The 13175-nt window shown below is 38.5% G+C and overlaps 1 protein-coding gene across 1 annotated transcript; it reads right to left on the bottom strand.

The window, feature by feature from the left end:
• Window positions 1-4934: 4934 nt before the first annotated feature.
• On the bottom strand, window positions 4935-12366 carry LOC138363386 (uncharacterized). Its single transcript, XM_069322419.1, has 3 exons — window positions 12106-12366; window positions 8612-8800; window positions 4935-6445 (listed from the first exon to the last, which is right to left on the bottom strand). The coding sequence occupies exons 1-3, from the start codon at window positions 12349-12351 to the stop codon at window positions 5000-5002; spliced, it is 1881 nt and encodes a 626-aa protein (XP_069178520.1). The 5' UTR covers window positions 12352-12366; the 3' UTR covers window positions 4935-4999.
• Between the last annotated feature and the right edge of the window lie 809 nt (window positions 12367-13175).

Raw genomic sequence — 13175 nt, 5'->3', positions numbered from 1 at the left:
GGGTTGCTTTATCATTTGATAAGAAAAAAATTAGAGAAAATATATAAATTCATGAAAACTTGGCTTATTAGGCAAATCGGGCCTTGCATTGTAGGCTGAAAAGTGAGTTCTGGCTACTAGGTACGACATATATATATATATATATATATATATATATATATATATATATATATATATATATATATATATATATATATATATATATATATATATATATATATGTCGTACCTAGTAGCCAGAACGCACTTCTCGGCCTACTATGCAAGGCCCGATTTGCCTAATAAGCCAAGTTTTCATGAATTAATATATTTTCTCTAATTTTTTGTTTATGAAATGAAAAACTACCCATTTCATTATGTATGAGGTCAATTTTTTTTTATTAGTGTTGAAATTAACGTAGATATATCACCGAACGTAACCAACCCTACCTATCCTAACCAAACCTATCTTTATAGGTTAGGTTAGGTTAGGTAGCCAAAAAAGTTATGTTTGGTTAGGTTAGGTAGTCGAAAAACAATTAATTCATGAAAACTTGGCTTATTAGGCAAATCGGGCCTTGCATAGTAGGCTGAGAAGTGCGTTCTGGATACTAGGTACGACATATATATATATATATATATATATATATATATATATATATATATATATATATATATATATATATATATATATATATATATATATATATATATATATATATGTCGTACCTAGTAGCCAGAACTCACTTCTCAGCCTACTATGCAAGGCCTGATTTGCCTAATAAGCCAAGTTTTCATGAATTAATTGTTTTTCGACGACCTAACCTACCTAACCTAACCTAACCTAACTTTTTCGGCTACCTAACCTAACCTAACCTATAAAGATAGGTTAGGTTAGGTTAGGTAGGGTTGGTTAGGTTCGGTCATATATCTACTTTAATTTTATCTCCAATAAACAACAATTGACCTCATACATAATGAAATGGGTAGCTTTATCATTTCATAAGAAAAAAATTAGAGAAAATATATTAATTCAGGAAAACTTGGCTTATTAGGCAAATCGGGCCTTGCATAGTAGGCTGAGAAGTGAGTTCTGGCTACTAGGTACGACATATATATATATATATATATATATATATATATATATATGTACACACTGTATATACAGTATGACATATAGACATAAATGTGCTACAAGGGGTTGGGGTGGGTCTTGTCCAACCCCTTCCCGTCGAGGGTTAACAACACACAGGCCTAACGGGCTGACAGCTATAGCACAGGGCAATTTGCCAGGTGTTCAGAGGAGAGGGCCGAGTAAGGGAGAATGAAGGGTAATGACTCGAGGGCACTTTATACAATGATCTGGGGAGTAGGGGTGTGGAAACCAGCACCCACACTAGGATGTTGGTATCATTCCCTGCTTGTCTCAGAAATTGATGCATCTTGGATACACATTTATTTCTGAGATCAAGCAAAACACATGGAGATTTTTTTTCCTTAATAAATGAAAGTAGTAAACATATCTTGCATTTATCATCAAGAAAATAACACTTATAAACAAATAAGCATGACATAATTGAACGTGAAATAACTAAGTAATACCTGTGGAGTAAAATTCAGTAGCATAATGCACAAATAAACAAATTATACAGGATGGCTTGACCATAATGAACAGAGAGTACAGAGGCTATGAAGAAGCCTCTAATTTAAATTGGTGTGCAAAATTAAAGGTTTAAACTTGTGTATAAAACATAGACTAATCAAACAGTATTGCTTGTAGATAATAGGCTATGCAGGACTCAATAATTAAAAATAGGTGTACATTTGTTTCTGCACAATGGGAGAGGTCCAAGAAAATACTAAGGCCATGTGAGGGGATCAAACTCACATCCTTGGAGTTTAATTGTGAATATGTTACATGCAAGATTATGGTGCACTGTACAATATGGACACAGGCTTATGGGGTGCTGCACTACTTGCACACTAAATGAAACTTCATTATTTCCTTACCTGTAAAAAGCCAGTTATACTAGTTTAATATATACTGTTTCCATTAAACAGTCCCCACACAATCCTGTATCCAAATATTACAGCACCTCATAGGTCTGCATTTAACATCTTCACATGCTCTGCCCAAAATGCTTTTGTGTTAATGACTTTGCAAGAATGTAATGCTCAAACTATCACAACCCAATGTACCTTCTTGTATATAAATAAATAAATTCAAATTTAAGTTACTCCTCAAAAAACTTCAGCATATCTAATATACTGCAGTCTGAATTTTAAAATTACACAGAACATGAGAAAAATCAGTTGGAGCCATAAGAAGGATTCGAACCCGCTCACTGGGTACTCCCAAGCACGCACCCTAGACCACTACAAGTACAGTAATTACCTAAGTGTAGTTATAGGATGAGAGCTACGCTTGTGGTGTCCCGTCTTCCCAACACTCTTTGTCATATAACACTGAAATTACTGACGGTTTTGGCCTCCACCACCTTCTCACCTAACTTGTTCCAACCGTCTACCAATCTGTTTACAGAGTGGTTCTCTATGTGCGGGTTCTAGGTACTCCTGAGCACGTGCCGTAGACCACTACAAGTGTGAGGGTTCTGGGTACTCCCGAGCACACGCCCTAGACCACTACAAGTGTGTGGGTTCTGGGTACTCTTGAGCACTCGACCTTGACCAGTACAATACTTGTACTTGACCAGTACAAGTATTCACCTAGTTGTGCTTGCAGGGGTTGAGTTTTGCTCTTTGGGCCTGCCTCTCAACTGTCAATCAACTGTTACTAACTACTACTTTTTGTTTTTTACACACACACACACACCCAGGAAGCAGCCCGTAACAGCTGTCTAACTCCCAGGTACCTATTTACTGCTAGGTAACAGGGACATCAGGGTAAAAGAAACTCTGCCCATTGTTTTTCGCCGGCACCGGGAATCAAATCTGGGCCACAGGATTACATGTCCACCGTGCTATCCACACAGCTACCGGCACCCCAGAACCCACAAGTGTGTGGGTTCTGGGTACTCCCGAGCATGCGCCCTAGACCAGTACAAGTGTGCGGGTTCTGGGTACTCCTGAGCATGCGTCCTAGACCACTACAAACGTGTGGGTTCTGGGTACTCCCGAGCACGCGCCCTAAACCACTACAATTGTGCGGGTTCTGGGTACTCCCGAGCACGCGCCCTAAACACTACAATTGTGTGGGTTCTGGGTACTCTTGAGCACGTGCCCTAAACCACTACAATTGTGTGGGTTCTGGGTACGGCCGAGCACGCGCCCTAGACCACTACAAGTGTGCGGGTTCTGGGTACTCCTGAACCTCCTTCTGTGTAAAATGGCAAAAAATAACAACATTTATAATACTGTAATTGGTTTTTATTTATGATATACAATTTAATAGAATGCATGAACCATTAAATATGACAGGGTGATTAATATTTTATATCCTGCCTTTCAAGAATTATATCTAGCACTGTAAATCCTCTTCTTGCTTAGCAGTACCATATACATTATTTTTTTCAGCACTAAATGCAGAGGCAGTCCAGTGCCCAGGTGCCACAGTATATCCAAAATGCTCCCATTTTTAACCCTTTCACTGAAAAAACATTTTCCAACACTATATTATTCAACTTTTCTCCAAGTGCACCCCCCCCTCCCATAAAAAGAATAACAAATACTGTAACAGTGCTCAGTGATCAAATCCTCAGGACTTCAACTCCTCATATTGGGCACTGAGCCCAATATGTGCTGCCATCTGTTGACAACACTCAAACATGATTCCCTTTCTCTCTCTAGGATAACTGGGTACATGGAAATATATTATATATATTATATATATATATATATATATATATATATATATATATATATATATATATATATATATATATATATATATATATATATATATATATATATATATATATATATATATATATGCATGTATGTATAACTGAAAACTCCACACCCCCAGAAGTGACTCGAACCCATACTGCCAGAAACACTATGCAACTGGTGTACAGGAGACCTTAAACGCTCAACCATCACGACCGGATAAAAAATGATGGTAGCCGAGGCTATTTCCCCATCATCCCGCCGGCACTCTGATGGTAATCTTGGGTATGGTATTTTATCAAATCACCTCATTTTTGGAGGCCACGTGAGCAACACAAATGCGAACAAGCCTGAATGGTCCCCAGGCGTTTATGCAACTGAAAACTCCACACCCCAGAAGTGACTCAAACTCATACTGCCAGGAGCACTATGCAACAGGAGTACAGGAGACCTTAACCTCTCGACCATCACAACCGGACAAAAGATGATGGTAGTTTTCAGCTGCATAATACCTGGAGACCATTCAGGCTTGTTCGCATTTGTGTTGCTCACATGGCCTGAAAAAATGAGGTGATTTGAAAAAATACCATCAGAGCGCCAGCAGGATGATGGGGAAATAGCCTCGGCTACCATCATCTTTTGTCCGGTCATGATGGTCGAGTGGTTAAGGTCTCCTGTACACCAGTTGCATAGTGCTCCTGGCTGTATGGCTTCGAGTCACTTCTGGGGGTGGAGTTTTCCATTGCATATACGCCTGGGGACCATTAAGGCTTGTTCGCATTAATTAACTTGTTATAAATAAAAAGTGGACAAACACAATATTTTAGCACTTATGCCTATTTGTTTTATTTATGATATTCTATTCTTTAAGATCACTTAATAACTTTGTATAAAGTTACCAGGATCATTTTTTTCATTAGAGAATAGACTCAAAAACAAATTGTTTAAATACTGTACGAAAATATTTAAGAACTAAATTTAAGAATGGTATCAATGGAAAAGTAATTCATGTTCTTACTTGAAAAATGCAACCAGTAGCGAAAGAAAAATATGCGGTGACTGGGTTAAAACTGTTTCCAAGACAAAATCCCAGACGCCAGCGGAATGTACAGTACAGTATCACATTGCTTGACTTAATTGAAAAGTTTCAATAACATTCATATTAAAGCATATACTCAACAGCACCTAGAAGATAGACTTCTGAATGCCAAGTACGATGAAGTCCTAGAAATAATTCTCAAGTTTGAGAACTGATATCGTGCTCTTAATATATGGACAACACAGAAGCAAACATTGCTCAGCATTAAGCATGAAAGATGAGGCAATAAATTAATCAAAGGAAGGAAGAAGTTGCTTATTGTCAATGTATCAAACTTATAACTTGGTAAATTGATGTGAAAGATTTCTAGTGATTCAAGAGCCCCTCTTGAGGCAATCTCCATCAACCATTCTGTTACTTTTCGTCCACCAAGTTCAAGCTCTAAAGTAATTAGATTTGTGGCAGAGAATATAAGTCTTTGCGACAGTAAATATAGAGCATCTGTAACATTATAGGGACTAGAGATGCTCAAGCATTTCAACCGAGATAATTCATTAATATGAATTTCATCTGTGTCCTCGCCTTCAACTTCACATCTTTCGCAAGATGTTACAAGTGACAGCTCCTCTATAAACTGGCACATGTTGATCAGCTGACATAAAACCTTAACATTCACCTCATTAGTAAGGTGAAACTGTAATATTCTCAGAGATGATCCAGTTGCTTGCAATGATGGTATGTATAAACTTAGTAAGTCATCATTACTCATGTATACATCAGCACAGATAGTTAAGTACTTGCAATTAATTGTACAAAGAAGCTCTTTAGCAGTTTCACTGGTTGATTTAATCTTCCAAGGACCTTTCAGTAAATGCAAACCAACATGCTCCAACTTTCTATATTTAGTAAAAATATCACGTAATTTTGATGCCAGGCAAAATGATGAAAAGTTCATCTCTCTTAGGTTATAATTGGGTGTTTTTTTTCGTAAAGACTTGGGACCCCTACCTAAAGTTGATGGAGTTACAGGTGGAAAATCAAAAGAATATTTGCTCAAGACCCAATTTTCTGAATTACATGTGATACATCTTATATCTGGGTATGCATATAGAAGGTGATGCAAGAACTCCCGCACATCTCGGTGGCTTCCAACATCAACATATTTTAGTTTCGGGAAAGAGATTCTCATATCCTCATCATTCTGGATTTTATGATTCACAGAATTTTTGTCTAGACCATCAAAAAAGCCTGTGTATAAATTATCCTCAAGACCCTCCCCACCAACAATGACAATTTCAACAGTAGATGATATTTCCTCATATATTTCATATTCTCTGACAACAACAATAACTGTCTCAATGCCAGGAGCAGTGTGACCTATTTCTCTCAAAATTTCCCCCTTGGCAAATTCTATTCTCAGATGAATCCATTTAATCAAGGGAGAATTTTTACAAATAGTAACAACAGATGGGCATTCAAACTGTAAATTAGCAGTGTATAGCTTCTCTATTCCGAAAGGTTGAAGCTTCAAAAGAAAGTTTTTCAAGGTAGCACTGCAGGGATATGGGACAGTCCTCACACTCTGAAAAAAACATAATAAAATGTTAAGATATAGAGTACAAATGATTATGTGTGTGTAAACATGAGCACATATGTATTATGAAAGGAAACACCAATGCTGGCACTTTCAGCATTTCTGCTTGAAAGGACATTTTTTGGTGCCTGATAATGAAGTGAGAACGTTGGAGACCAGGATGAGAAAAGGGATGATGATCAACTACATGTTAATTGAAGTAACCAATCAACAAGTAATCCAAAGTCACATCATCATTGAGAGCCACTCTTTAACCTATGAGTCCTGATTATGCCTCAGGATCTTGTGGTGAATGGGTGCCCACGGCCGATGTTCCCGAATTTCGCATAATTCATCAGTTGCAGGTCAGGTCAAGTCAAGGCCTTGTTGAGCACTGCAGGCTACAGGACATTGCAAGGAGCAGCTTATCTAACCTCAGGATGTTACTCAACGATATCTCAAGAAAGTTGCAAAGTTGAGCGCATCGTGGAAGCAAGGTCAAGGACTTAGTGTGTAAAGCATCCGTCCTGCTGAGCATAAACTGAATGGAAGGTCATTGTTTGGCTCCTCCTCAAATGAATTGAAGGAGGTTGCATGTTTCCTAAAGACAGTCCCAACCAAGGACTGGTATGTGCTGAGTCAAGCAGTGCAGTGAGTCAACATATGCAAAAGCAACCTGCTACTGTGATTACCCAGTGACAGTGTAAGAATAGTAGTACAGTGTAAGAGCCTTCTATGCTGGTAGACATTTTGTGTGAGCAGTGAGGTCCTAACAATTATTTTCCAGTGATTATTTGCAATTTTATAATGGTCAGTACAGTGGTCTGAGTGTGAGCAGAGACAGTTCCAGTAAAGTATCTATGCATTTATTTTGACTGACTACTGACTGCATGTATAATAGTGCATTATTATTCATTTGTAGTTAATTACGAGCTTGATTTACAGTTCTTGTACAGTAAGAATTCTCGTTTGTGAAAGTGTACAAAAGTGGGAACATTTGGAGTTAGCTAGAGCAGTAAAGACTCTTAATCTGAAAAGCATGTGCAGTGTTAGGAGAATATATAGAGCAAGGAATTAAACGGTCATGAACAGATATGAAGTGCAAAACTCAATAAATCAAAAGACTGAACACATTAAAACAGTTTAGTAATATTCAATGAATGTATAATGGTTGATTGTTAAATAATAATAATTAATTTATTCAATTAGGGACAGGAAGCCTATGTATATATACTTTAGACTTGTTTTGTGGTCTTCCCAAGGTCAAACTACTGGCCTTCTCTAGGTTGGAATCCCACAACAGTTGCCTAACTCCTGGGGACCTATTTACTGCTAGGTGAACAGAGGCATTAGGTTAAAAGAAACATGCCTAACCATTTCTGTCCTGCCTGGGAATCGAATCTGGGATCCTCGATTTTGAGATGAGAATGAAGCCAACTAAGAATAACGTGGGCAAACATAGTGTACGTGGAAGCAACGATTGAGTGTGAACAATTGCAAAGGACAAGGCTGAGTGGAATTGGTTTGTAAAAAATAATGAATGAATGTATCTTATTGTTTATATAGTAAACAAAATGAATACAAAAATTCACAAGCAGCACTATAAACCTTCAGATTGATTGCTTCTGCCCCTATACATTTTGTACACAATTTTTTTTTTTTTTGGCAGGGGGGGGGGGGAATTTGTATAAAAGAAAAATTTAAAGGAATATTGTTCTTTCTTCCTTGTTGTATCATACAGGAGGACAAACACATTTGCCACACAACATTCAGTTCCCCAATAGGTAAGCTGTATAATTCTGATTTTGTCCGAATCAAGAGACGGTCAAACTCGGTCACAACTTTGATCACATTACCTGAAGATTCAAGTAATCAAGGTTCAAATCAATGAGTGGTCAGCAGCCCCTAAGATAATATCATGGAGGATATTACTTTACCAAACATTTATTCTATAGTATACTGGATTGCACAGTCACAAACTAAGTAAAGGCATAAATGGACAAGGTTTTGGGAGTTCTTCTACTCCCGGAGCCCGGCCTGAGACCAGGCTTGACATACTTTACTTAAAAATACTTATGAACCATTTGAATTTTTAGGTGAATAATATTAGGTCAAGCCAGCTATTGTGTTCCTGGAGGTGATTCAATCCAAAGGCATGTAGATCACTGAGCTCACCTTGCCAAATCCAGCCTTTGTGGAGAACATCAATTCAAGAGTCATCAAAAGGACAGGGCACTGGCACTTAAAGCCGAGAGATTCTAGCAGCTCTGAGCACGCTTCTCGCAGCTGCTTGCGGAGTTTGGAGTCTTGTTTACCAAACCATCCTTCATCATCCCACCACTGCTTAACTTTCACCATATGTTGCTGTGAAAAAAATATAAAGTACCGTAATATTTTATTCCAGCTGATCAGGTAAAGTAATCCCATCCTCTATACCACATATATCTTACTATACAAGTAGTATTATGAATATTTAATACAAAAACTACAATTTTTCTCAAAACCAAAGGAATTAAAAGCTAATACAGTGCTTATATCAGCTAAAAAATTTAAATGTTTTTAATGTAAATAAAATACACAGCACTATAAAACTACGGAACATAGTTGAATAAAACACACTTTTCTTAGCCAATCTCTCACTTGCTCCCCAAGACAGTGCCTGAGTCCAATTAAAGTACTGTACTGTACTAGTTGCACACCCGGCTCCAGTCAATATTTACCCCACTGTTGCAAGTAGCTTGGTAAATGCTCTCACCATCAAGTGGAGGAGACCACTTGCTCTAAGATAAAAGAACATAAACAATCTACACACTGTAATCCATATAAGCCAGAATATCTGCTATGGACATAAAGGAAAAGGCAGCCCACAAACCTGTGGACAACATGAGCTCACAGAGAAACAACAGGCTCATGAAACTGAACCACCCAAAGAGTCACCTCAGAGACAACCAAGCCCAGGAACAAGGAAAAACAGACACAGGATTAATGAACAAAGTGGCTATCTGAGCCCTTTGAGTGGCATGCAGGTAGTGCCACACCACTGCCACAGAACAAAAGCATGAAGAAACCTGAGAACTCTCTAAATGGCAAAGACAAGACATGCACTTTGAAAGCCAACAGGACCCTCCATCACGGCTACAGGAAAAGAGAGACAAAAATATTCAGTATCAGTTTATGTCCAATAATCAACTAAGGAAAAAATCACACCTGAAGTCAAAAATACAGAAAAGAAAATTAAAAAAAAGCATGCCAAACCACCTGGTACAGCCAAAAACATGACAATTGAAAACTCGGTAAGTGTACACCATACAGTTGGAAGCATACTCGACATAAGTCTATACGCAAAGTTTGACAGATAACTTCGAACCAATGAGGAACCTTTCTTGACTGAATTGCTGAAAATAGATGGAGCCTCGGAAATATATGCACAGGTTCAAAGCCCGAGTCCAAAGGCTCACAAACCAAGCCAGAGTCAGCCGCCAATGAGTCTGAAGGATCACCCTAATGATGTAAGTCTGAAAATAATATGGAAAATTTGAACTAGAGGGAAACATACTGGAAATCCCAATGTCTCCAGGATAACAAAAAAACATGTACTGCAAATCCCTTGCAATCTGAGAACTGGTCATCACCAGAAGCTTTCAGTTCCACACATAAGGCAGCCATGGGACAGTGTATGTCTTTTTGGGGGGTTCCCAAGGCTGCTCTGGGGGTGTGTTTAACTGAGGCTAACTTTTCATCACATTATGGCTCTGTGTAATCAAACTGCATCAGTCATAGGTGTATTCTTGGGTTCACAGCCTTCAGCAGTTTGCTGCTGGATATTCTTCTCGATGATGGCCTGTTCTGACATCCTTGGTTTATGCTCTTTTTAGGTTCAATTGCACCTTTGATGTCTATATTCTTCAAAATAATACCCACCAATACTACCAGTAACTTCAACACTACAAATACTGCAACAGCTCTCCTTCAGGTAAACTTCTTCCCTGGTGGGGGGGGTGTCCTGTCTACTTCCTGTTCTGTTGCATCAGGAACACCACTTTGCACAATAGAACAGATTTCTTTTCTAGTTTTCATAATTTTAACACTTTCGCTCGGTAAAGACGCAGGATGGTGTAAAAAAATTAGTAGACAAATGTTCGGTAACGACGCAGTATGGTGTCAAAAATGTAAAAATTTGGCCTGCTTTCAGCTTTACTGTGGGAGGGGCGCAACACGGTTTTGGACATTATATGCATATACTCCTGTAGGAAATTTCATTGTGAATACATTGATACCAAAATGAAAGACCTAGGATCAGAACTGAGGTAACAAAGTTGAAAATTGTATACACATTTTATTGCTCTTTATTAGCGCTCACGGGGGTAACGCTCCGTCACTTTCTCTGTTTGCTGTTGGTGGTACGCCGGGCTTTTGGACTTTATATTTGGATATACTCCTGTAGAGAATTCTATTGCGAAGACAATGATACCAAAATATAAGACCTAGAATGAGAATTGAGGTGACCAAAGTGAAAAGAGTGTACACTTTATTGCCCTTGCATGCTCCTTGATAACATGTCTCACTTTCTCTGTTTGTTGCGGATGGTACGCTGGGCTTTTGGGCTTTATATGCATTTAGTCCTGTAGAGAATTCTTTTGCAAACACATTGATATCAAATTGAAAAACCTAGGACGATAATTGAGATGACAAAGTTGAAAAGAGTATTCACTTTTCAGTATTACCACGCTCTCTAATGGAATGCCAGGCACGCCTTGGGGTGGCTCAGTGTTCTCTTGCGGGTAACCTTGGCCCACTTTCATCTTGTCGGCGGGTGAAGCGCCCCGCAGTTTTTGACATTATTTGCCTATACTCCTGTAAGGAATTCTATTGTGAACACATTGATACCAAAATGAAAGACCTAGGACGAGAACTGAAGTGACCAAAGTGAAAAGTGTACACATTTTATTGCTCTTGCTCGCTTCCGGGTAACTCGCTCTCACTTTCTTTGTTTGCTGTGGGTGGTAAGCCATGCTTTTGGAGTTCATATGCATTTAGTCCTGTAGAGAATTCTATTGCGAACACATTGATACCAAATTGAAAAACCTAGGATGAGAATTGAGGTGACAAACTTGAAAAGAATTTACACTTTTCAGTATTATCGCGCGCTCCCATGGAATGCCCGGACCCACTTGGGGTAGCGCGGCACTCACTCGCTCAGAACAATAAAGTGTTAAGTTGCTTCTAAACAACTCTTGCCTTAGGCTAGTTAAGACCTGACTACAATAAATCAGAAATCAAGATTTGAATAAACACAAATAGTCATTTTCTAAACACAATTTAGATCCTCCTGTGCATGTTTTTTTTTTCTTTTCAGTCAATGTGACAGGGCTCCTGGCTGGAAACTTGGTGTTGGTGAGGGTGCTGCCATTTGGCAGTGATCAGGGGAAGTAGCCAGTTGTGAAATTAGTGACTTAAAAAAAAAGACCTGTGTGAGTTTATGAACATACTTTCTATAGTTGCTCCAATCAGGATGTTTGAAAAGATCTTGGTTATCTAGTTAAACAACACTGCTGTTAGGAGTATGTAACTGTCAACCTCAAATATTAACTTTCCTATTCATTCATAAGCCTGACAATTTTTTCTAGTTTATAATGTTTACAAATACACACACTATAAAGCAGACCTACCACTAACAGTTCTTTTGAATCTAACAGATGTTCATTACATTCTCCTGTCTGTGCTAAGATAACATCATCTATGGTATCGTCACATATATCGGTTGCAGCAGTTGCATCTCCAGACTCTACAGAGCGTGGCTCTTCACTGTGGTGGCAACTCGCTTCACTCTCACCCAGATTCAGATGGGAATCTTTGGGAGCCAAATGCAGGTGATCAAACATATTCAGGAAAGGCAAGTATTTCTTTAATCCCATAGGGACAGCATTTTGGAGAAGCAGGTGAGCCAGCCGGATGATTACGATGGCATGGAGTGTTGCTGGGACATGTCAGACAGGACTCCCTCATGGTGGGGACACCACCACTTCCTGGTCGTGGTGCCAGGCACAGGAATGACTGTCCCTCAGTCAAGTCAGTCTTGCTGTCATTAACACTTCATGATGCAACTCAGAACTGTAAATACATAATAAGATAAATATAAAATAATGTGAATGACAGCTTATATGTACAATATATTCAGTCAACCAAAATTATTAACAGTGTGTGTCAACTTATTAACTGTGTTCAATTAGGTATAAATGTTTTTGATACAATGATAAAACATATTACACTTAAAGATTATGTTATAACATTTAAGTTCTTGCTTTATCTGTTTCCACATGAGTAAAAGAATACTGATAAATATTAGAATCATGAGCAATCTGTCAGTCAGAATGGGTACATCTACAAGCTCTCAAGCTATAAGACTGATTGAGGCCAGACAACCTTGGCACCATATTGCATAGCAACTCTATGTTTGATAGAGGACTATATAAGGCATTTAATTTGAGGGAATGAGGCTTTAGGCAGATCTGATATAAGATTTAATTGGATTGCTCTTGAGCCATGTCATTGCTAGTAATGATTACTATGGAATATCACATGTCTTGCAATCTGATGACTATAATTAAGTTCTGTGGCAGGGAAGGTATTATTCCTGCTACCACTAGCTCTTCTACTAGGGTTTCAATCTGCCAACGTTCGGAGACCAGCCAAGTCCAAATATAGACAGCTTTTCCCCTATTTTTTCTGCTTTGTGTGT

The sequence above is a fragment of the Procambarus clarkii genome, chromosome 11, assembly GCF_040958095.1.
Source record: "Procambarus clarkii isolate CNS0578487 chromosome 11, FALCON_Pclarkii_2.0, whole genome shotgun sequence".
NCBI lineage: Eukaryota > Metazoa > Arthropoda > Malacostraca > Decapoda > Cambaridae > Procambarus > Procambarus clarkii.
The sequence above is the reverse complement of the archived record's forward strand: the minus strand, read 5'-3'. Positions and strand labels throughout refer to the sequence as shown.